Source organism: Oreochromis niloticus, linkage group LG15 (assembly GCF_001858045.2).
Source record: "Oreochromis niloticus isolate F11D_XX linkage group LG15, O_niloticus_UMD_NMBU, whole genome shotgun sequence".
Classification (NCBI taxonomy): Eukaryota; Metazoa; Chordata; class Actinopteri; order Cichliformes; family Cichlidae; genus Oreochromis; species Oreochromis niloticus.
Genome location: NC_031980.2, coordinates 20,141,722 through 20,168,496, shown reverse-complemented (window position 1 = coordinate 20,168,496; position 26,775 = coordinate 20,141,722). Strand labels below are relative to the sequence as shown.

General features: G+C 39.7%; 1 protein-coding gene across 7 annotated transcripts in view; it reads left to right on the top strand.

The window, feature by feature from the left end:
- msraa (methionine sulfoxide reductase Aa) overlaps nucleotides 1–26,775 on the top strand; it is a 53,096-nt gene that overhangs the window by 3,596 nt on the left and 22,725 nt on the right. For 2 of the 7 annotated variants that reach the window (XM_005461509.4, XM_005461511.4), the window contains exons 2-3: nucleotides 18,349–18,417; nucleotides 20,660–20,779. In XM_005461509.4, coding sequence (XP_005461566.1) covers nucleotides 18,349–18,417; nucleotides 20,660–20,779 — 189 coding nt within the window. Of the gene's footprint in view, nucleotides 1–69; nucleotides 692–1,307; nucleotides 1,360–1,647; nucleotides 1,810–18,348; nucleotides 18,418–20,659; nucleotides 20,780–26,775 lie in introns of those variants that run through there. The other 5 variants (XM_013265047.3, XM_019346236.2, XM_005461512.4 and 2 more) reach the window with 5 other exon arrangements.

Sequence of the window (26,775 nt, the reverse complement as noted above, 5' to 3'; positions counted from 1 at the left end):
TAGGCTGGAGGGGGTTGGACTGGGGAAGGAGGATGTGGGAGTGGAGGGGTTAGCGGGGCGGGGTCCACAGCAAAAGGACGATCGGGATGGAGGGTAGGATGGGAAGGTTCAGACGGAGTGGCAGACATGCTGGAGCATCGCCAAGGCTCCTCGGGAACACTGCCACAATCGAGAGAGAGCCGAAGAAAGAGCGAGGGAGCAGAGAGGAAAGGAAAAAGCCATGCCTGCAGTCGAGAGACTTGGCAGGACTTCCCCTCCTTTGTCTGTCTGGCTCAGAGATGCAGCGCCAGAGGAAATCAAGAAACGTCCAGGCATGGTGGTGGTGAAGGTGGTGGTGGTGGATGGGGACAAGCTTTGCGTCGGCTTCAAAAAGACGGGAGAGAAAAAGTATTTTCAACGGACTGAAGCGTCTTTGAGGTCAATGGAAATCGGAAACAAACAAGCCCTTTTCTCTATTTAAACGAAATTCCGCATTGGACCAATTGGATGCGATTACATTTCGGAGACAAAGTGTAGCGTGACTACAGTGTGAAAAAGTCGACCTATGATTTTAATGCTAAAAAAGTAGTTTGTAAAGCATTTGTATTTCTTGGAGCTCTAAACAGCATCTGTGAACTGGACAAGGCCGAATACTGGACTTCAGAGACTCTCGTAGTAGCCAGAGGAAGGCCATCTGTGCGCAGTGCAAGAGGTTTGTGTATCAATGCTTTTTGGACTTTGAAACTTCTTAAACCAATAGTAATTGTTTGGGGGAAGAGGTTTCATGCTTAAGGGAGTAGAAACACAAAGAGCAGCCAGGTATGTGTTTGATGATCAAGCTTGAAGGAACAAAGCAGGCCAAACAGGGCCAGAAGCCTAAGAAAAAGACCAAAGTGCCCACCAAGATCTTTTGGTCGGCTTTTGCATGGTTAACAGTGAAGCCAATCAGACTTTAGACAGAACTATGTATTTACAATGTTAAGTAGGACTATAACTTTATTTTTAATCATGTTAACATGTCTGACCAGGTGTGCCTAGTAGTAGGATCGGAAATAATGGGGTCAAATAAGTACTTGAAAACTTATGGAACTTTGTTCAAAAGTACAATAGTGATAAAAGTAGTGGAAACCTTTTTTTTCAAGAATACTTTAAAAAGTAAAAAGTCAAAGATGTTTGCTTTATTATGATAGAGGACTAAGAAAAGTATCAAATTCTGACATTTGTCGAGCTGGAGCCTGGGGCTGTTTGGAATGTTAGCTTAAACATTGACTGAAATAATTTATAATGATTTCTAAGTTTTCAGAAATTTCTTCTCTTGTTTGTTTCAGCTAAACTCTCAGACTGTCTAAGGTTCAGCATAAAGGGCCAGAAAAAGTGATGGTTGGTGGTATTTTCTTTAGAAAGATGGGTCTCAATTAATACAGTTACCAATTGCAGCTATATAAATCGGCCAAGTTTTAGATGTATATAATAATGTAAAATCTGCATATTAATCTGTTTTCACCTACATACAGACTTTAATTGGTCTGGCCCTCCAGGTGTATTTGGCATGTTTTCTTTCTCCATTAGAAATAATGGCACCATCTGTGTTTGATTGACAAATGACAAATTTGGCAATCCCCTTGCTCTTATTTTGAAAGTTTAACTGTTCCTAACTTGCTTACCCAGCGCTTCCCGCCACCCCATGTTTCATTTCCCATCAGTTGTTTTGCTGGCTTGCTAGCTCTTGGGGCAGTCCACAGAGACAATCTCATCCTGCAGTGTTGGAAGTTCTCCAGCTCCACCATTTTGGACTCCAGCTAGCATTCGTCATCCAGCTGGCCAGAACAGGTTCGTTTATGTGCTGCTACACCAAGCTCACAGCTGCAGTCAATGACCGTGGAAGTAGAGTTCATCCACAGAAAAACACACTTACCAAAGAGGCAGCTTATTATGCCAATCAGTTATTTATTTGTCGCAATGCACTTGGCAAATAAAATACTTGCAGATAAATAAAACAGTTTAATAATTCATAATTTAAGAAATCCCAATGAAAGTGCTCATTTATCAGGAAGCTCAGTTAGCAGCCATACCTGTACAGGATCAACACAGACAGAAAAACAGGGAAATTCCATTCGCCATAAACTAACTGAATGATCTGGACCCATAGAACATAAAGTAAAGCCAACACACCAACACCTTAAATTAGAATTTTGACATTCTAAAGCAGAACATTGCAGCAATGTGGCAACCAGAGATGACAGAAATTCAAGGGTATCCTGCGACTTTGAGTGACTACGGGTGGCATAACCACTTTTAACACTATGAAGGGAGGAATCTTAGATAAACTTTTTTAAACTTCCAGGCAAGGGATTTAAATGACTTCCAACGAGAGTGAAGGGTACCTGTAATTGTCATGGCCCAGTGCCTGGAAAGTCCACCAGCCATCAGTTTCAAAGTGATGTGCAACGAGCAAATTTCATCCAGCGTGGACACAACTTTAGATTTAGAAAGGAGGATTATCCCAGATATGCTCATTGGGTAATAACTGAGAAATTATTAGGTTGATGAATGAATGAGAGTTGTTGGGGTTACTGTCCATAGAGGCCAGAGCTGTTGGCTCCGATTGAAATAAACAACTTGTCTACATATAATAGCAACATTTAATTGTAATTGTCACAGTAGCGGCAACATTTGTGAATATTTCCAACCCTTGACCACACATATGATTTGAAATTCTTATACACTGAACACAACATTTATAATAAACACCAAACAATTCTTAAACACGCATAAGATCCATGTACTTAAAAAATATTTGGTAGTCCTCCCTTTCTACTATAAAGGCACATATACTTTCATATAAAACAAGGAAAACACTGGAGTTTTACCTGAAGCCAAGTTTTTGGAGCCTACATCAATAAGATCCCCCAAAAATTAATAAATCAAAAGGACGCCTTTTGGAAAAATTATTCATAGAAACCAAAACATTTTTTGTACCAGTCTGTAAACATGCTTTTTAATGCTGTGAAGTAGTGAAGTATTTTAATTTGGGAGTCTACAGAGACTGAGACACTTTTAGACACGCCCATTAGGCCGTTTGAGGAACTGCACTGTTTGGCACTGCATTGGTTTTCTTTACAGCTAGTGTCTAGAGCAGGGGTCCCCAATCTCAGTCCACGAGGGCCGGTGTCCCTGCAGGTTTTAGATCTCACCCTGGGTCAACACACCTGAATCACATGATTAGCTCATTACCAGGCCTCTGGAGAACTTCAAGACATGTTGAGAAGGGTAATTTATCCATTTAAATCAGCTGTGATGGATCAAGGACACATCTAAAACCAGCAGGGACACCGGCCCTCGTGGACTGAGATTGGGGACCCCTGGTCTAGAGGTTAATCAATCTAGTTGATATTTGCATTTATTTTAATTAACTTATCCTCAACTTTTTCAGTTTATCCACTCTTTATCTGCTCTACCTTCACTAGTAACCTTAGCCCTGCAATATGTTGTCCAAAAAGCGAATCCCTACTGGGAGGTTCATGTTTGGGGTCAGGAGTCTAGAGCTAAATATTTTTTAATGGTGTTATCTGGACATTACTACTCCTACCTGACTCATCTCAGATGTCTTAGCTCCGCTCTCGCCACCTACACACACAGATGGAAAATTGTAACAAAAAGACTAATGAAGAATTTAATGTCAGCTTAATGCAGATGTGTTCAGCACAGCAGCTGGTGTGTCGATGTCTTTTAATTACCAGGTGTACTTGTAGGTGTAAATAATTATTATTGCAGCTTGCTATAATAATAATTCTGACAGCAAATGTTTCCAGGGATTTTTTTTGAGTGTGATGTAAATGTCTGATGTGATATTGTGCTAATGAGGCTTTGAATAGCAGATATCATGTTTGTAAATTTGTTTCTTCACACCACTTTCTGTAAGCTGAAAGCAGCCCCTCATTTGACACCAGTTAGTGTTTGCTGGCATTATGAGTACCTTATGAATACTTTATCTTTGAAACAAAAGATAGTTGAAATGTTGTAAAAATGTATCACTGTCAGTTTTTATTTCTCATTTGCTTGTTTATTGTTGTAAGACTTATACTGCCCTTTTATCCAGCCTATAATTTCGTTATCTGTGATAAACAGGCCATTCTGCCTCTCGTCTCTTTAAGGCCCACCTCCATAAAAGCCCATTTTCTTCTGATTTGCCAAGTTATGGAAGCCTGCTGAGGAGTTTGTGAATAGTACTCCTGTGCTCTGTGGGCATGGTGTGTTTGTAGAATAGACACTCATCTTTGGCTTTTAAACTAGAGTTATTATGTTGTTTTATTTGTGGTTTTCCCATCCTAGCAGTTTTTAAAATGCTAGAATGGGAAAACCGCTAGGATCCTTATTATTTAATTATTCTTTTAGTCTTTTAGTTGCACAACACTTTGGCTAACACCTGATGTTTGTTTATGCGCTGATTAAAAAACAAACAAATCAACTCAATTTGATTCAATTTGACTCAACTTGATGTTGTACCAGATGACCATATGTAGAAATCATGAGCTGATGTCGGCTTGTTGTGAGACTAGAACTCTGCTTAGCTTTGCACACTGTTAAGCTGGGCATACACTGTGCGATGTTTTCAGTCGCGTTATTCAGCTTCTGCTCAAACTGCACGATTGACTCGCAGGGGTTAGAAGTTCGCAGGTCACGATGCAGGGACTCACACTATACGGCCCGATGCTCTGATGCGACCTGAGTGCTCACACTGTGCGTCCATAACATGAAGGTTATAACAGAAATTCTGTCCCTCTCTCTCCCTCTATCTCCCTTTCACTCACACAGACACGCACACCGCCACCATCAACTTTGCTAAATTGCTAATGAAAAACATTGATCAGGCAGCTGTGATTGAGCAGCAGTGTAGATCCAACTATTTTCACGGTTGTTGTGGTCGTGATAATTTTGTGAGGCCACATCGAAAAGGCTCGGATGAGTTCTACAAGTTGTGCCTCCATTGCTTGTGTCCAGATCACACGCTGCACTACCGTGCTACTCCGTCTTTTTCACCGACATTTATGTGTTTGCGCGTGCGCAGTGTGAGCGGCTGCGGTGACACCCTCACGACCAAGCGATTGATGATCGGGAGCTGGCCGTGAGGTGTTAATCGCTTCTCGTTACCCCACGTATACTACACGATGCACGACGCACGATGAAGGCCAAACTCGGGCCGAACACCAAACCGGTAGCATGACTCAAAAATCGGCTCAAAATGGGCCAAAAATCGCACAGTGTAAGCCCAGCATTAGTTATAGGGCAGGGCAATATGGCCAAAAAGATTTATCACGATATATATTTGAAAATTTGCGATAATGATATAACTGACGATATAATTGACGAGACAAAATACTTTACAACTCCACAACTTTGTTAGTGCGAAAAAAAATCCCATCGATGTATTTTCACTTAAATGTATTTGCACTTAAACAAGCAGCTGTTTTTTATGTGCATTAAATCTATATAAAAATTTAACAGTGCAAATGCAAATTCCTTGCTGACAAAAGGCATTTCCAGTGGAAATTGGCCAACATATCCTGAGCATAACCATGTGTAATATTCACAAAACTTAAAAAGAGGTTAAACACACACAGTGCGGTAATATTATGTTAAAGCACAGTACGTATTACTCCGCGAGGCTCCTGCCTACGGTAGCTGTAATGCTCCGACAATCCATCGAGCGGTGCGGCTTTATAGCTTAGCAAAGTCGTACTAAAACATTTTTTTGACAGATTTTTGAGCACCGTGTACCACATAAAATCGGTTCGGTAATAACAGTAATAACAATGGCCCGCTTGCATGCTCTACCAAAAAATATGCTTTGGTGTGTATCTGACGGACGAAAGCCAAACCAGTTCCACACCAAGTTGCAGCATTTTTACAAACCAATTCTGTTTCATCTGTTTCATTCAACGATCCGCCTTCGCCCTTCTCATTCCCCGTCACCGCCATGCTTTTTCCGCCATGTGCGTATGAAAACAAAGGCACTGTGCATGCGCGTTTTACCCATATTCTATCACAATATTTCATTTTCTTATCATTGCCTAACATTATACCGGTATTACCGTGAACGGTATAATATGGCCCAGCCCTAGTTAGTTATCTGGAATTTTTTTCATGTCAGATGTTTAGATGTAGCTAAGAAGATGCCTCTTACAGTAAGCATCTCCATTAAAGTTTTGTTTGTGGATCACCACGGCAGCTTATGTTTATGAATAAATCTTCTTCTTCTTCTTTCAGCTGTTTCCTTCAGGGGTTGCCACAGCAGCACATCTGCCTCTGTCTCTCTGTCACACCAACACTCTGCACGTCTTCCTTCACTACATCTGTGAACCTCCCTCGAGGTCTTCCTCTTTTTCTTCTGCCTGGCAACTCCATATTCAGCATCCTTGTCCAACATATCCACTATCCCTCCTCCGCACATGTCCAAACCATCTCAGCCTTGACTCTCTAACTTTGTCTCTAAACTGCTCAACCTGAGCTGTCCCTCATTCCCATCCTAGCCACCCCCAAAACATCCCCTTTTGTGCAGTAAACACACCAATCTGTTATCAGTGAATGAAGATATACTAAAGCTTTAACCCAGCCTGTACTTACAGTAGTGTAGGAATAGTTTTAGTATTAAATAAAATAACTTGTTATAAGATAAAATATGTATGGACTGCATCATCGGCATCCATCCATCTTATTTTGTTTATCCAATTCAGGGTTGTGGCAGGCTGTATCTGTATATCATAAATGTATTGATTTTAATTAAAGCTTTTTTACATTTTGTTGTAAAAAGTATAATTTACAGCCTAATTTTGTGTGCTGCATTTTAAAGTATTATTGCTCTAAGCAGCATTCAGAATTCTCCAAAGGATGTACTTAAAGCATGTATGAATGCAAAGAGCCATTACTATGACATAAAGATGTCTGGAAAAGACTAAGCACTCCACCAGTGCAAAGTGCGTCAAGTTTCCCTGCACCATACACTGTCTCTAGACTAATGGCTCTGAGCGATCGATCGAGTCGAACCGTCAGGAAGGTGCACACGCGCATATATGAGCCCTGTGGAGGCTTATTAACCCACACCACCGCTCTAACTACACTCATAGCTGTCGATCCACTGATTCAGAGGCTCGAAGAAGAAGATTAGTGCAAAACAGAAAACAGACCTTCAGGTGTAGAAGTTGTTTTGCTGGTGCTGATTGAGTTGTGTGTTTGGCATATACCACATACATTTAATTTTGTGCAATTAAGAGCATCAAACTCTTTTTTTGTACAATTACGTTACCACTTTTTATCCATATATGTAAAGACGGGCATGCTTGTTTTGTCCTACAGTGACAGATGTGAAGTTTTAACTACTTTTGAACCTCCAACAGAGAATAGAGAACTTCCGATGTCCATTTCTAGTTTATGGTGTTTCAATTAAAGAAAAAAATTAATGCAAATTGACTTAATTGAACTGAATAACTGTCACATTATAAACCATAAACATTTATGGTGACCACTTTAACAGAAACCCTGCAGTTATTCAAATAATGAGGTTATTGTGGCATTAATCATAAATTTCTAACCAAACGTTATTTTAACGCAGTCATTCAGACTTTGAAAAAAGTGGTAGATTTATAAGACATCATTTTGATTTAGTGGATGCCGTTTAATTTTAAATTCAAATCAACTGAAAAACTAACCACATAAATAAATCTGAACTGAACCAAACCTGCCACAGTCCAGCGGAGAGTCAGTGCCGACCTTTTCGGCTCAGTAAAAGAAAAGAAAAGAAAGATGTGCTGAAAGGTGAAATGAAAGAATTATTGAAAATCAAAATGCAGCATAATAATTGTTTTTTTCCCTCCATTATCTTGTTTTAATAAAGAAGGCAAATTTGTAAATGAAATTAGAATTTAATTAATTGCCGAGCCCAGTTAAATGTTAGTTAAAACCTGAATATTTATTAATGGTAATAAAACAACTAAAGTAATAAATGAAACATTGGTTAATAAAGGAAAGCAGCATTTTAAGCACCTGAAATAAAAGAAAAATACAACAAAGAAAGTGTCAGATTTTGGATTGCTGTACTTTTGATATCGATTCGTGAGATCAGCTTGTGACATTTTTAATTTGCACCTCAGGTTTGAACATTTAGAAACATCAGTTAGACTTTTGCTCCATATGAAGCTTGATTTGTAATATATTCAGCAAAACATTTGCTTTATTGCCGGTTCTCTCAGGTTTGGGGGAATTGAGAACTCGTCCAGACAAAATGAACAAAAAGCTGATAGCAGTGTTAAACTTCAGAAGGGAAACTTGTAACCAAAATCCCAAAAATGGGACACTAGTAGCAGAAGTAACCAGGAGAAAAGAGAACATAATCAGATGCCTTTACACAGGATGTAGGGAAAACACTATGCAATCTATATTATATATGTGGGGGATTAATAAACCATAGAACACAGCTGGCATCAGTACGAGGCAAAGGCAAACAAACACAAATAAAATTAAGAATTGTGGAGCAGGTAATCCCAACTGAGGGAAAAAACAGGAAGTGAAACTAGAGGGAGGCCCAGAAAAACAAGACAGGAAGTCACGTAGAGAAAAAACTACACTGATGCATGAAGATTAACACTAATAAAGATGACAGACATGGGGGAGCACATGCGGACAAACAAGCAGACACACAGAGAAGACAGAGAGAGGCAAGACACGTAGGAACCCAGAAAATGAGAACATTAGAAAGAGAAGAATGAGTAACAAATCAAAACAGGAACCCAAAACTCAATAAACACAACACTGTAACCTGGGACCGTGACAAATTCAATGCCTAAATAATCTTCTGGGGAAACTCTACCCTCTAAGATGTAATATTTTCCCCATTAAACACAGGGGACTCCAACAACCTTGTGTTAAAAATAAGTGAGTGTACAGGTTCCTTGTCATGTCCAGTATGTCTGCGAGCCACAGAACAATAAGGGTAACGCTGATGCTTGTAATGATGGGCGGTAATAAAAAATGATGACGGCAATCAGAGCAGCTGATTGAGGGGCTCGGATAGATTGGGAGAGAGAAATCCTTTAGCAGGGAGAAATAAATGGAAAGAGAGATATGGGCGAAGGAGGGAGAGGTAAAGAGAGGATGCAAGGAAGGGGGAGCAGGAGGAAGATGAAGAAACCAGGCAATCAGAGGAGGCGAGGGTGGGGGGAGGTTACTTTGTAGATTTAATTGCAGTGCAGTAGAAGCAATCTTTTCTGTGTGTGTGTGTGTGTGTAGACTCACCAATCTCCCCAAGCTAGACATTAGCTGCAGTGCTTCATTTATCACTGTCAAGTCGGGAGCTCCAGGGGGGAGGAGGTGGGGTTCTTCATGGAGATGGGCGATACCAATTTTTTTTCAATTTGATACGATACCAATATTTCTAGCTACAATTTTACTGATATAGATACTAATCATTTCTTAAACAGCAGCATTTTTAAAGAGAAAAGTAATTTTGGAGCAAATGCAAAAAAGAAGGCCACATGACAAATACTAATAATTGCAGTAATTGGGAATTTCTACCAACAAATTTTGCATAGACACTCTTCAGACAGGTTAAAATGGAAGAAGATATACTTTAGTGATCTTTAGACTTTTTCTGTAGCACCACGAAAATGTGTGGGAATTTTGTACATATAGTAATCTCTAAAGTGTTGAATTACCCCTAATTTCTTTATATTTTGCACAGAAAATCAGAAATTGATGCAGAGATTTATCGAAACATCTCCAAATATAAATAGCACACATGGCAAACGTTTGTACCTTTCTTATAACTTCTTCAAGTAGTCCTCAGAAATAGTTCTCCAGACTTGGATGTTGGCTGCCTTTTGTTCTGTTCTGTGTCAAGATAATCCCACACTGACATCTGTGGTCTGGGAAGGCCAATCCATGACTGATAGTGTCCCAGTGTCTGTTTTTCTGTATGCCTTCACTGCATTGGAAGTATGTTTGGGATCACTTTCATACTGAAAAATACAAAGTTGTTGCCAGTATGATGGATTGGTATGATGGATCTATATCAGGTCATAAGTCCATCAATTTTGTTAGAAGTTAGCAGGAAGTTAGCTCGGTAGTTTCGCTAGTTACCTAAGCATGATATACCATGTTCTGACAGTGATTTGTGATCAAATTAAAACATACAGCTTTGCCACCAGTTCCAACATAAATGAAGACAGAAAACCAAACATCAGTGACTTTTGTACTTTTGCAGGGTTACTGAAGTTCGGCTAGCTGGTATATAATGATGTGCTAAGTGATGGCTCGCGAAATAGCTATGTTAGCATAACATAAACAGCAAAGCTGGAGGATGAATGCTAACTTTTTTCCAGTCGATAAAAGTTAACGTGAGGATTCCCAATGGTTAGGAACAATTGCAGTCGCATGGCAGGATGCTGTAAACGGACCAAACTTCAGCCAGGAGAACAACCGAGATAATCCATCCACAATACGAGGTTAGTCATTAATATACTGCAACAACATGAGAATAGAGCGGCTGTGAGAGAATTCAGCATTAATGAATCAATGGTATGGAAGTGGAGGAAATAAAAAGAATGAGTTGAGTAAAGTTTGACTTATCTGACTGTTTTGTTTCGCTTAATGCACCTTATAATCCGGTGCGCCTTATGTGTGAAACAGACCCGTTCATCGACTATGCGCCTTATAATCCGGGGCGCCTTATCGTCTGAAAAAAACGGTAGATAGGCACACATAGGAAACTCAAATTAATTGTCAGATAATTACATGCTCCATGGCAAAGGTCCAGTTGATGTACTTGGATTAGCAGAGGTGCTGATTGGCTGATTGGCTCCAGCTGCCTGCATCTGCATATCTGTCAGTCAGAGTAGCCAGGCCCCTAACTCTACTATTCACATGGATGAGTTCTAAAAGAACATTCAGTTGCTATAAAGAGTAAAACTACCCTTATAAACCAAAACTATTTTATATCAGGCTGTAAACATGTTTGTTTTTCCTGTTAATTTGGACATTTTAACATGTGATTTGGGATTGATTCTCTGTTGGAGCCGGCCTCAAGTGGCCATTAGAGTTTTTGGCACTTTACTGTTTACTTAGCCCTGACGGTTTCCGCTTGTTTAACCATTAATGGTTACTACTAAAACTGAGAACTGTGCTGTGTTACCCACACTGTTTTTTTGGCATAGCTCTTTTAACCAGTCCAACTCATGCTCCACCTTTCCATCCCAGGATCCCTTAGCAAGATCCTGAGAAATTCAACTTCTTAGCTTTAGGTGGCATCGAGTCAAGAATCTTCTTGAACTGCTTTACCTGCACATCAGTATCTCATAGATTAGAAGTTTTTTTCCTTTGCTGTTTCCTGCTAGTCTTAAATCTGGCAAGTTTGACTGGATGTTTCTCACAGATTTGAGTGGTTGATTAGAAAAAGTTTGCATAGGTGTTGGTGCAGTAGTTTAAATGTGGTCTGACAAGTTTGTTGGGTGTTATTTTGCATCTTAATTTTTCCCGTGCTTTCAGTTAACAGAAAGAAAGTTTTAATCTTTTCAGTTTACATGGAGTTTGCTCTTCCTGCAAGCATAATGGTTTTTATTGTGCTGCAGATGAACAGTGAAAGAAAACCAAGTAAAGGAAAAAGGGAGATGAAATAGCTACAAAATATAAGACAATGACGCAAGAGCCTGACTCGGCACTTTGTCAGCTCTGTGTGCAGGGTGACGTAAGAGATTTTCTCCTCTCGTTTATCTCGGATCGGCAGAAATTTATTGAAAGTCACATCATTCTCTACAGAATAGGCTGATGGAAATCATGCAGATTCATAGAATTGAGGTGACTATCTTTTAATGACGCAGTATAGCCTCATTACACAACAATAAATTCAGTGCTGATCGGTTTATTTAACTCTTTTCTTTCTTATTTTATCAGTTTCTGTTTTGTTATCTGTGGCTGCACTACAGAAAATTAAAAAGCGATGAAGGGCGTGATGAAAGGCCATGGAGATAAACTGGAATGTACTGAGTGCTGATTGGCTGATTCTGCCTGCCTTCACTCACACACACACACACACACACACACGTAGGCCTGAGCTGAAATAGAGCAGCACTAATGGAGAGTGTGAACGTGTGTGCCACAGATGTCACCATGGATAAACGCCTGTCCTGAGATCAGGCTTATTATTGTGACAGGATTTAGGGAGCGGGAGAAGAGACCGGGAGGCAAGCTGGTTAGTCACACACACACACACACACACACACACACACACACACACACACACACACACACACACACACATAAAACCTAAAATGAAGTGGGTCTCTGATGTGAAGGGCCCTGAAGTGCTTTCTAACCTCTTTCACTGCTCTTTACCACTAAATAAAAGAAAATTAGTGCAAACAGTCAGAAACTGTCTTTAATAAACACAGAAACAAGATGCGGAGCAGAAACAATCTGCAGTCTGTTTTGTCTTCTATAAATCAGCGCACAAAGTCAGTCAAGCATGAGAATGAAAATAGTCTGTGTGTTTTTAGACCCATAATATGTCTGCTACTGATCATTTTCTGCTTGTTGCTTGACTTTTTAAATGAACACATATTGGGCACTGCACCATTGATGAGCTCTTCCTTGGTGCACGCAGCTCTGATTATACACTCCAGTATACTGATTCCAGTAACAGTATGAAAATTGCCATTGTGAGGTCACCCACTAGTTTCTGAAGTCTTGTTTTGAAGCCATCACTGTCCTGGTGTTATGAAACTGAATGTGACAAGCGGGGGCAGATTTGACTGTGAATTCCCTAAACACTGGTCAGTCAGAAGTGGTTAGCCAATGAACATATCTGGGATAATCCTCCTTTCTGATACTTACATTGAGAAAAAATTAAAATTAATTCAGTGTTTCAGTATGAAATTACTGACTGTGACCATAAACCCAGCAGGAAAGTCTTTGCTGAGGTCAGTCTGTAGACTTCCATAGGACCACACGTTTTCTTGCCCTCTGATAGCCATTACAAATAATGCACGCTTAAGGCTGTTCCTTATTATCTTTTCTTTTTCAGTCCCGACTGATACGCCCGGGGTGCGATTGACTGTCTTAGTTTTTAGCACTTCATCTCTAAACAGTCTACAGCACAAACAACAATTAAATCAGAAAGTATGTTTCACTTTGAGTGTCCCCGCAACCCTGTAAGATTAGAAAGGACATTGTTGGGGGGACGATCCAGATTTCATTCCTTTTTGTTTTTCATTACCAAGCACTGCTGTTTCAGAGTGAAAACTACTGCTCGCTAAATAAAAGATACATTTTTACAAAAACTTCCAAAAGTATTTCTACTTAGAGCCAACCACTAGTCTGATCATCTACATCAGAATTCCCTAAAAGGTGAGATCCACAGCATTTTATTTCAACTTGTTCAGTTGCAGTTATGGACCGGCGCTGTGGGGCTACATTAAATGGTGATATTAAATTGTCCACAGGTGTGAATGTGAGAGTGAATTGTTGTCGGTCTCTCAGTGTTGGCTTTGTGACCGACTGGCGATCGGTCCAGAATGTACCCCGCCTCACTCTATGGTAGCTGGGATAGGCTCCACCCCCCTGTGACCCTGATGGGAATAAGCGGAAGAGAATGGATGGATGGAGTGTGTTGTTTTCTGTGACACCCTGCAGTTAGAAACTCTGATGGGTGTCTCTGAAGAAATGTTATGCACGGTTTGTTGGCTTTGTAAGTGACAGAGTAGCAGTTCCTAATAGAGAGGAACAGTCACACTCTTATTTGGAAAGATCACCTGGCTCTAACAGCATCATTCACTGTAAGAACCTTCAGTCCCTGATGCTGTAGAACATTTTTGAGTTCACATATGTATTGGCTCTTCAACTCTGAACACGCTGCAGAAAACACACTGCAGGGAAGCAGAAAAAATCAGCCATAAAAGCAGACTTTTCTTAGGAATCCACTGTTATTTCTTACTTTTGCGCTGTTGCATTCTGAGATGATTTCATATTAAATCTGGAATTGAAATGGCATGGCTGACTAAATGGCACTATGTAGAGGAGGAATTTAATTCTGGCATGTCAAATGATTTGTATTATTGTGTGAAACTGGGAATATTATACATATTAATTTATTTTAAAAATAAATTGCAGTATTATAAATGCTCTGGTAAAGCTCTAAACTCACAAGATCATAAAGGTTACATAATAATAATAATGAATATTTTTACAGGCTGCAGAGCAGGTATTGTAGGGTACACTATGATTCCTGAATTATTTTAATTAAAAACAATAGACTAACTGATGTAGTTAATCTATTGGCACGTTATATTCCTAAAGACTCTACATATATAATATGGGTGTAGCCACTGTCACCTCATTTTGAAGCCTCTGGGTTTTGACTGCTATCATATTAGTTTTTTTGAGCCAGATATTAACATATTTGGATGAGACAATGGAGTGGTAATTTATCAGCTAACAACAGCCGTCTTTCTTAGCTCACTAATCTGAATAGATGCACAGACACACATCTCCTAATTAGTGTTTGGTAACAGACGTATGCAATGCTACAACTTCACCCATGAGAACTGAAGCACAAACTTCTTGGATGGTCGGTACCAGTGGATTTGAAACTAGGAGACAGGTCCCATTTGTGGCCTGGATCTACTGCAGGTGGGGCAAAGATGAAGAGAGGAAAAATATGAAGTCAATCTAAGTTGAATGGATATATTTTTGGCCTGAAAAAACAGGAATTTGTTGATGAACTTGGTGGCAACTTGGCTCTATTTTTATTGGTAAGGATTGATGGAAATTGTAGGGTGTGGGGCTTTGTTTCAGGTTCTGAAGTGCAGCATGCAGACGCAGGAAAGGAAACCAGTATTCAAAAAGTATTCAAAAATACTTTCAAGTGCGAGCTGTTACTGTATCTGGGTGTCATTTGAACTAAAACATGAACTTTGTGAGCATTAAAAATCAGCCCTGCCGGGGAAATGTGTGGAAAAAAGCAGCTTAAATAGCAGTGTGCAATTGATTTGTCACTGCAGAATTCATTTTTAAAAATGAGCAGAATTGCTGCACCGATTTTGTGAAAACTGAAGTGAGTCCTTTTGCAGAGCTCAGACCAAACAACAAATATTGTGCAGTGAAATTATAAAAGCTGTAGAGCAATTTTATAACAAATAACAGATTTTTTTTTCTATCTCATCTGAGTTTAAATAAATCCTGCAAACTTATTGGTACACATTATTATCTGCTCTTGTTCAAATCTTTCAAGAAACAAATGGGCTGGTGCGTGCGTGTGTGTGTGTGTGTGTGTGTGTGTGTGTGTGTGTGTTTGCAACAGCTGTTACTAAGAAAGGTGTTTACATTTCAGAGCAAGTATGTGTTCAGTGCACCGTAGCAAGCCCACACCTGACAGGTGATCTGCATCTTGTGTTGCAGCTTTGTTTTTTCTTTATCTTTCTTTTTCTCTAACACACACACACACACACGCAGACACACGCACACACTGTGAGCTTTTACTCTCATTAGTATTCTGTCTGGATTTATTGTCTTTCCCACTGACATTTACATTTAAATTGTTTATCTTTCAGTGTCTTTCTGTGTGTGTGCGTGCGTGCGTGCGCGCGCGCATATCCGTGTGTGCTTGTGTGTAGCCAGTAATGAACATGCCTTTGCTGGTCCCTGAAGGCAGCCATTACTAACACTCTCTCTCTCACACACACACATACACACACATAGAGAGGATAATGTGGGAGGAGGAGGAAAGGGGATGCTGAGAATGTGTACCAGTATTAAGGTGCAGGATCTTAAATTTCCATTTGAAATCACAGGGATTTGCAGGTTGTTGAAGGTTGATGCTTTTTGGATTAAAGCTCCATTTGTGATGATTTTTATGACTTTCAACTCCCTTGGTTTTGTACCAAAAATCATTCCGTTACCAGCGTTTATTCTAGAGTTTAAATCCGGTTTTCCAGTGTCTGGAAACTGGGGCATCTCAGATGAAAAATCTCTCAGCATCCGTCCAATTAAGACCGAAGAAGTATCAGCACACTGGATTACACTGTGGATTAGCCAACAGACAACGTTTGGGTTCCTGCAGGGCAGAATGCTGTATATTCAGGGTTTTTCCTTCACAGTGGGAATTTACACATCTTCCAAAAAGGTTTTAGTGAGAACCAAAGACAAATTATTTTTAAGCAGTTTTGTTAATTGGGCTTTTATTAAGTCAGGCATAGCATCCATTTTTCCAATAATGACAAAAAATATACAGATATTAGTGAGGATAATAAAACACAGTCTTGCTGCCTTCACTGTAGTGTAATATAATTTTGTAGACACACCCAAAGAGCCATTCTGAGCCATCCTGATATCCGTCTATCAATTTATTCATTTTCTGCTCCTCCTCTGGGTTAGGGGTTGTGGAGGTTGAAGTCAAAGCAGACATGCCCAGTTCTCCCTCTCCCCAGCTACCACCTCCAGGTCTTCTGTGAGGAAAATGAGGCGGTTCCAGGTCAGCTGAGTGTCCTGGGGTCTCCTTCCAGTTGTTCATGTCTGAAACACCTCGCCAAGGCGGCATCATATTCAGAAGCCTGAACCACCTCTAATAATTACCTTAGCAGTTCTACTCTGAGCCCTTCCCAACTGACTGCACGCCTCACCCTTTCTGAGCTGAGGCACCCTTCGGAGAAAGCTCATTTTCACCACTTGCATCTGCAGGCTTATCCTTGCAGTCATTACCCGCAGCTTGTGGCTATAGCAGAGGATGTGGATATATGCAAGAAAATCCACAAGAAAATCCATAAGATTGCTTCACTATATATATATATATATATGTATGTTATAGTCAACCAATCAAATTTCGATTTTTTTTTAATCAATATTCTAAGGTTGGTAATTCAATCAGATCAATTTGGATTTGATTTGTGAAATACATAGAAAATGTCCCAAAAAATAGTTCATTCACTTTATTCTTTATGATACAATCACTTTACATCATCTTTAAACATTTGAACAAATAATTATGCCACTGCACATACAGCAGCTTTTTCAGATTGTATCAATTGCAAATGTTGTGCTCAGTTGGACATTAGGAACAACAGGGATATTGTGCAATGGGATACTAATCTAACAGTAGGATTGTAAAGGGAGTAAAGGCAAGGAGGTGCAGTCATTTCCTCCCAAACTCCCAGTCAGGGCAGGAGATGGCTGCAGCTCCAAACCTTCCTCCCCCAGAATCCAGAGGAAGATGAGAAAATGTCTGAAGATTTTGTCGGGCTGACACAGGATGAAAAGCTGCTCATGTAATCAGACAAACAAGGACGACTCAGTCGCTCAGACTGTGATAAAGTGTGTCTTTTTGTGTTTGTACGAAATGAAAAAAAAAATCTGAGAACACTGAGTGCAAAATGTAAAAATTCAAACTGATAATCAAAAATCATTTTCTGATGTGTGTGTGCACGCATTGCTGATTGGTTGGCAGTCCATCTGGCTGCTTTTGTCTATAGGCATGCTGCCCCTCATGTCAATTATGCGATCACGCGTGAAGACTGTGTGTGTGTCTGTGTGTGTGTGTGCATGTATGTTTGCGTGTTTTTGTGAAAAGGGGGGAGGGTGTAAGAAGGGGGGATCCAGATGTTGGGTTTATTCTCATTCTCCTCCATCATCACATTTAATTTAATCCATCTCCCTCCCCCACAGCATTGTACAGCAAGCCATCTGTACACACACACACACACACACACACACACACACACACACACACACACATGCAGCCTCCAGCATGCTAATGCTAATGTGTGTTAGCCCAGCCAGGTGGCTGGGTGGCCTCAAATGGGTCCTTGTGCACCTCTGGCTCTGTGCTGATTGGAGTGAATGCAGCTGCTATGAAATTATGTAGATCTGTTCGCCACTGTCTAAGTGGGTCACTCAGTGTGTGTGTGTGTGTGTGTACTACATCTTGTGTATTTGGGTGGTGCAGTCTTGTTAAAAGCATGTTTTTTATTGAAATTGTGCTGTACGTTTGGAAAGAAATTCCCTGATGATAGCTGGCTACAATAAAAACTGTTTAACAGCTATTTTAAAATGATACTGGCATGAATATTAATTACATTTACAGATAAAGTCTGATTTGGCATACGCAGAGTGGTCTTTGCTCCCTCCTATACTGGATTCGGGAAGACATTAACATGTTGGGAAACATGTACCAGTGGTGGAAATCTAATGAATAAATCCTCTCAGTGTCTGTAAACAATGACCACACTGCAGATAACAACATAACTGAAGCAGAGAATTGAGCCAGTCTTCAGCCATTTGGTTCTTATCTTTTAATTCTCATACCTTCTCTTTCTTTGTCACTTGCTCCTGCAGAAAAACACGTTGTGAATGGAAACAGGACTGTTCCACCTTTTCCAGAGGGAACAGAGATGGCCATGTTTGGTAAGTGTCTCCAAACACGTACCAGGAAATTGATGCAGTTTAGCTTAAATGCTGATGTGACCTAAAACCTGCATTGCAGCTTATTGTAATTGTAATTTCAGTGATTTCAATTTCAGTCTTTCCTGCCTTGATAACTTCAGTATTTATTGTACATGCACAAGCCACAAAAAGGGGCATAATATAGTCATGTACACATACAAACAGAAAGTGGAGGGCTTCCTATTGGTGGTCATGTTGACTCGCGTGAACTTAAGCGTGAATGAAGCATTAGCTACCTACTTCTTCTCTACATGTAATATTAGACCAGTCACCCAATGTAATGCTGAAAATTAAATGAAAATATGCTGAAAAATAAACTCCAGTTATGAACCAGGCTTGTTAGAATGCTTTTAAAACTCACACCCATAGGCTTGTATGTTACGCCCAGATTTTTGCATTTTTAATCTGAATATATTTCATCACAGATAAACACAGCCCAGGGTTAGTTGCTGCATACTTACCATTTCTGGATATATCTGTGAAATTTAAGTTAGAATACCATATAACAACAGATTTAATTTTTGTAGTTGTTCTTTTTGCACTGCTGTTTTTAGAACTATGGCTGCAAACACACTCTGCTTTTCTTCTCTTACAATTTGTGTAATTCACCTTCCAGAAGAAGACAAAACAGACAGCTAACTGACTGAAATCTTGTTTTCTTTTTATGCATAGATTTTCTCTCCTAGACAAAATTTTATTAAGGTGAATTCTTGTGGACACAAAAATCATCTGAAGAAATTGAGAAAGCCAACAAAAAAGCCATATGAAACATATATAGAGTGAGCCTACAAAATTAGCATTGCAAATAAAAATAAAAACACATACATACATATATAAATTATACTGTTTTATGTTATTAGTTACACGTTGCTAGTACCAGATTTGCTTTAATTCTTCATTGCACAGATTCAACAAGGAGCTGGAAGCCTTCCTCATTTGATCCATATTGACACGATCACGTTACACAATTTTTGTAGATTTGTTGGCCACAAATCCATGATGATGGTTCCACCAGATCCTACTGGATTGAGATCTGATGACTGTAGAAGTGATGTAGAAGTGTAAAAGTGAGTACACTGTGGTCATAAAGGCATGGACAGGCTCAGGTAGGCTGTGACACAATGTTTAGCTGGTATTAAGGGGCCCACAATGTGCCACGATAAGAAATCTCCAGCATCGTTATACTACCATCGACCCAAACCATTGAGGATGGTAGGATGGATCCATGTTTTCATGGAAATTCATTCCACCTGAATGTCACAGAAGAAATCGAGACTCATCAGAACAGGAACTCCACCTGGTGTGCTCTTCTGCTGATGTAGCCCATCTGCTTTAACTGACATGTTGTGCAAGCATAGATGATTTTGCATTCCTTGGTTGTAACGAGTTGATTATTTTACTTACCGTTGCCTTCTATCAGCTCAAAGCAATCTGACTATTCTCCTCTGACCTCTGACATCAACAAGATATTTTTATCTAGAGAACCGGAACGATATTTTCTAGATATTTTCCTATTTTCAGATCATTCTCTGTAAACCCTGGAGATGGTTTGCTATAATGAGATGTCTGAGGTATGGTGCATTCCATAGTGAGACGTCTTATCATGCTAATCTGAAAACTGGAGTTATACAAGTAAAATAAAGCTCGTAGTTTTTAGCTGTGGATATAAGACTCTGTAAATATGGGTTTACTATAAAAGTCTGAGAACCGGGGTTATGCAGGTAACCTGAAGTTTATTTTTGATTTCTGTATTTCTTTTTGAATTTTATTTGTGTTTATCATCCTCAGTTTGGTCTAAAACATGCAAACAGTTCCTATCAAATTCAAATGTCATGAGATTTATGGTTTTCTATTGACTACACTAAATGGATCAAAAAAACAATTAAAAGAAACAAAGGTAGAAAGAATAAAATAAGTAATTTTCCATCCACCGTACAAACTCGGCTCCCAGTCAAACTGCATCTCATTTTCTGTATTTGTCTGGCTTTATTCTTCATGTAAATGCTCACATCAAAGTCAAACATCTGAATCTTTGTGAGTTTTCTCTGCCAACAGAAGGTAATGAGGGACTCAACTCAGCAAATACTCCCACAGATGTGATGCATGGTGTGACCTGGTCTTTACTGTCTTGTTAAATTGGATTGGTTGTTAAAGACTGCTGTTATTTGTTTTATTTATTTATTTATTTATTTTCTCCTTGAAGGTATGGGCTGCTTCTGGGGTGCAGAGAGGAAGTTTTGGAAGCAAAAAGGAGTTTATTCTACCCAAGTGGGCTATTCTGGGGGTTACACACCTAACCCTACCTACAAGGAAATTTGCACAGGTACCCTCTGCTTACCAACACACACATAATCATGTGTTTTCTACTGTGAGTCAATAAATTGTGGAAAACAAGACACACATAAACAGAAGCGTGAATCATTTCCCACAGGCCCTATTATACTGGGGCATGGATAAGGCTGCTATTGATGCCTGACCACTCTGAGGAGGAGCTGTGTTCGTGTGTGTGTGTGTCTGTGTGTGATGTGTGTCCAGACCTCTCAGTCGGCCAGTAGAGAGTGAATCCATCATTAGATCTGCATCACCATCTGTCTCTTTTACTTTTTAACTTGGTTTTATTCTGTCAAACAGTCGCATCGATATGGTGCAGAAAAGTTTAGATGATTAATTGATAAGTTGGTGCTTTTCATGCTGTCTGTGTGTGCAGCGTGTTAAAGACACAAAAAATGAAAGAGAGTAGTTGGGTTTTGAGTTTCTGGAAAAAAAAATGTGAGAGCAGCATTTGATTAGAAAGTACACTTTTATTTATAGTGATTATAAACATAGCAGCAAAAAGGAGGCTCGACTGGAGATTCGATGGTGTAAGTTCAGGCAATTTTTTCGTATATGCATTGGAAGATCCCAGAATGAAGTCAATGACGACAAATATAAAAATGACTGCAGAAGGAAATAACAGGCTACTTTTAACTACAGGGGTTCTGACTGAACTATAATTTCTAACTTTTCTTTAATGGGAAATTCAATTTATGTCTATAATAAAATGACTACCATTTAATAGCTTTTACATTTCCTTCTGCAGCGCCTACTGGACCCTCTATCGCCTTCAACAAGTCTTGAGACAAAATGCTCCAGGTTACTGGACACAGATTTCTTTTGCGCAAATAAAATCCAAGCGAAGCTGAATTGCAGTTCATTTCATTTTATCTAACACAGGGCATGGCTCTGTAATTACACCTCCAAAACACAAATTGGTAGTGGGGTGCTGCTCCATGCTGCTGACTTGATTCTCTTACTTCAGAAAACTAGGAGTGAAACAGAGAAGATCAGTTTTGAGATGGAGCAAAATGAATACTTTAATTATTGCAGTGCAGACAAGAGACGGAGTTCATGCACAGAATAGCAGAGGTATGAAAACAAGGCAATAGCAGATTACACTGGCAAATTACATTAGCATTATGTGGAATCTAGATAGAATAACATCCCGTAATGGATCGCATTATGTTCTACAGAGGGGTTGTGCACATCAGTAACCATTCACAGCTGCAGTCTGCATCGTGACCATGCTACATTTCTGGGGAGGCGCATGAGGGCTAATTGAATCATATGAAAAATATCAGAGACTGATCGGCAGGTCAAAGGGAAAACAGCACATTGATACCTTTGACATGCATGAGTATACAGTTTGGTAGCTAAACCCAGAGGTCTGTTTGTGGTTCTGGACTTGGAGTCATAGTTAAATAAACTCTGGGATACTTTTGAGACATTTGGCTTCACGTTTCAGCTCATTTATGTCCTTCTTCTTTAATTGTAAGCAGACAGACAGCTATTTTACATTTATTCATGTTATAGAGTGATATCTTATCTGTATGCTGAATACTTTTGATGATACACTTTCAAGCAGAGGGACATCTTGTCAGTTTTCATTAAAATTCACCTTTCATATTCAAATGCAGCACAGTGACAATCCTAAACTGGCATTAACTAACTGCTCTCACTGTTTCTGAAACAAAAACACCTACCGCCAACCTGGTTTGAACTGCTGGATGTGTGTTTTAATTAGCACGGTATCTTGGCAGACTATTGAAAGAGGGCACTTGGCTAAATGAAGTGCTCCTCACACCTTCGCATCTTCAAGAGACACACACAACCGGAGGGGGAAAAAAAAAAAGATTGATCTGAATATTCATTGTTGGTTAAATATTTACAGTCAGATCTGCGTAGGTTCAAAATGTGATGATTATATTAGCATATTTTTCTCTTTTTTTTAAGATAGAGCACCTGAGTTAGTATAGATGTAAAAACACTCCCACACACTTCATTATTTTTCTCATTTGCTGTCTTTGTTTCTGACTCTCTCACTCCACTGTGTGCTCGTCATTATTGGAGTTTGAAGCCATCTTCATACACGGTCAAAGGAATGTGTGTTTATTTTTACCGTTTGAAGCTGTAAAAACTGCTGTGAAGATGAGTGCTTGTGCCTGCAGCTTATTTGTCGCAGTTAATCAGGAATGGATGGATTTAAGTTTTTAATTGTACATAAAACTGGAATATTATAAAGACACTGCGATAATTAAAATTATGGTGTTTAAAAAGGAATTTAATCAGTTGTTAAAGTAAATCATTTAGCTCCTCCTCCTGGCTTTTCTTATATAGTACTGGGCAAAAATCTTCATCCACCCCCATTTTTTTTATTCTAGTAGTAAAAGAGGCACCAGTGTTGTGATGTGTCAACACATAACAACTTTGCAAATATCCAAATTTAAATGGTATATTTAGACACTGTTACCTGCAGGCTGTTGCAAAAGCACATAGTTTGTTTACATTTTGTTTAGTTGAACCAATGAAACAGGCATCAAACACTATTTTTGGACCACCAAGGTATTAGACAACAAGGTAAAGAGCTATTAGCTGAATAAAATGGATTTATTCACCATGTTGTGCAGTGCGTCCTTAAAAATATTTGAGGAAACTGGATAAGCGGAGGACAAAAGATGATGTGGCAGGTGTTAAAAAATTATCCTCAGCAGATGAACAGTATCTGAGAGTTGCAGCTGAAACTTTAGTTGATCCAGCTGCTGTTCACTGAAGCCTCATTGGAAATGGCCTCAGTGGAACGGTGACTGTCAAGAAGCTTTTCTTAAGGAAAGGAAACAGGGAGAAAAGGCTGAGGTATGCCAAACTACACATGAACTGGACTGAAAATCAGTGCCAGTAGGTCTGATGGAGTGATGAATCCAAACTTGAAGTCTGTGGTTCAAATTGTTGTCAGTATGTGTGGAGGAGGTCAGGAGAGCGGTACAACAGTGAGTGTCTGCAGCCATCTGTAAAACATGGTGGAGGGTCTGTCATGGTTTGAGGCTGTACTTCAGCCAGTGGTGTTGGGGATCTTGGCAAAGTTGATGAAATTATGAATGCTGAAAAACACTGTCAGGTTTTGATCCGCCATGCAATTCCATCTGGAAAGCATCTGATTGGCATGGCTCAGGGTCCCAAACACAGTGCCAGTGCAAACAACATGATTGAAGCAGTGTGGGATCATCTTGACAGAGAACAGAACAAAAGGTAGCCAACATGCAAAGAAGAGCTTTGAATGTCCTTTAAGAAACCTGGACAACTATTCCTGAAGACTTCTTAAAGAAATTACAGGAAAGCTTTCTTAAGAAAGTTCAGGCTATGTTCAAGAATTAAAAGGTGATTACACCAAAAAATGACTTTCAAGCTTGTTAAAATTGTATAAACTGTGCTTTTGCCTTATATACTGTGTTTGCAGATATGTCAATAAATCGCTGCACCTATTTCCTGTTTTACTATCAAAATGTAAATAGATGACTGGTAACTCTGACTTTTACACAGTGCTGTCTTATTATGTAGATGGATCACATTCAAATTTGTGAAGTAATAATGAAATGACACTTGATTTAAAAGGCTGATTATAAGCATTAACTGTGTAAAGATGCCCCTGAGACAATCCAGCACATAACAGCAGGGTGTAAGATGCTAGCAGGCAGGGCATACGTGGAACGCCATAACCAAGTGGCCGGCATAGTGTACAGAAACATCTGTGCCGAATATGGCCTGGAAGTCCCGAGGTCAAAATGGGAGACGCCCCCAAGGGTGGTGGAGAATGACCGAGCTAAGATCCTGTGGGACTTCCAGATACAGACGGACAAAATGGTGGTGGCTAACCAACCGGACATAGTGGTGGTAGACAAACAGAAGAAGACGGCTGTAGTGATCGATGTAGCGGTTCCGAATGACAGCAATATCAGAAAGAAGGAACACGAGAAGCTGGAGAAATACCAAGGGCTCAGAGAAGAGCTCGAGAGGATGTGGAGGGTGAACGTAACGGTGGTTCCAGTGGTAATCAGAGCACTAGGTGCGGTGACTTCCAAGCTAGGCGAGTGGCTCCAGCAGATCCCGGGAACAACATCGGAGATCTCTGTCCAGAAGAGCGCAGTCCTGGGAACAGCTAAGATACTGCGCAGGACCCTCAAGCTCCCAGGCCTCTGGTAGAGGACCCGAGCTTGAAGGATTCCCTGCCCACAGGGGCGAGAAGGGAATTTTTTTTTAAATATATGTATATATATGTGTGTGTAAGGGATGGATATAGCCATCCACTGCGACATCACCATTGGTTTCTGGACTTTTCTGGACTTTTAAAGCCTTTAATGAAGTTGCTGCTAGGGAGCAGTAGGCCAAAAAACGAATCATCTTGTGAGAATGTTTCTGCATTCTGTGCAGAAATGTGAGTGTGGCGGTTCGATGAGAAGGGTTTAACCATAGAACGGCTGACGTCATACAAGCTCAGCATTCATCACCTGAATTAAAGCAGCTACATACTGATGAATATCAACCCCTTGCGAATAAGAGAGCCGCCAAAATAGTGTCTCCTTTATATTGGGGGTCATCACTGCTGCCACTGCTGTAATTATAAAAAGTAAACATGGTATATAATTTTTTTTAATTGTTTTTTTTTCCATGTTGTCACACACTGAATAACACTGCTGACACTCGGAGGAAGTGCTCGTCAAGTCTAGCTGTGCAGTCCCGGTGGGCTTATAACACCATAGTTCCAATTTGGTAAAATACCCACACATGCTAAAACAGATCTATTCTTTCAGTCACCTTTTCTGTTTAGTCGGTCTCTCTCTTATTCTGTGCTTCAGTGAACCAAGAAAAAAAAAAAGAGACATAAATGTGTGATGTCTCAGCGGTACTGTTAAATAATGTCCAAAAATTGCTGGAGGTCCACTGTCTTTGTGTCTTTAAATGGCAGCTGTTGTGTTCATTTCTCTTTTCATTATTCCGGGATTCTGCTGGAGTAGTTTTGTATAATTTACACTTCAAAATAGTCCTTATTTATCTTTTATTGAGGAGTTCATCCTGTGTGAAACAATCATCTTTACCTCCCCCTTGACTGTCTACCTCCCACAAACAGAAGGTTTCATCAGCAGGCGTGTTTGGTGCTCACAGGCAGAGCTGTGTGCCATATTTGCTCTCTTATGTTGTACAGACCCATATCATACATACTACTTTTACATAAACTGATCTCATTATGTCAAACTTTGGCCCTGTTTATTATAAGCAATCATCATTGTAACAGTATTAACATTATAATGATTAAAACTAAAAATGTGATCAATTTTAAAAGTTGTGGGAATTTCTGAATGAGATTTAACCAAATTTTTTTTTAAAACTGAGCCTTATCATCTGGTTGGGTTTATGATATAAAGATGCCAATACTGCAACAGCATAATGGGATATTATATTATCCATATTTGTATATACTTGTTGAGTTGCTATGTGCAAAAGCAGCACATACTAATTCAGCAAGGTTGGAATGTAAGAATCAAATCAACTAAATATTTCCTAGAAAAGAGTCAAAAGATTTCTGAGAAAGATGAGTGTTCAGTCCTGTGTCCCCTGTGTCCCAGCTGTGTTGAGTGAAATAAAAGCAATGACTAACAACTGTTATTATCCACCAAACTCACTACTTACTGACATTCATTCAGTTGTTTGAAAGGATTACTTGTGTAACAAGTGCATCGTGAGCCAGAAAAACTATGGCTGTATTGTCCTGCTCCCACAATGCCTGGTTATTGTTGAGTTTTTGTTCCTGTTTTGATTTTTCCAGATTTTTTCTCATGTCTTTTGTCTTCTTGTGCTTCCCTTCCTATCCGATCCCATGCCAGTCTTTTTCCCCCCTGTAACTTCACTGGAACGCCCTATTTTTTTCCACTTGTGTCATTTCCTGTCTGAGATCCGTGTCTGATCAAGACTCTGACTTGACTTGATTGTGACCCCCTGTGTCTCATTTTA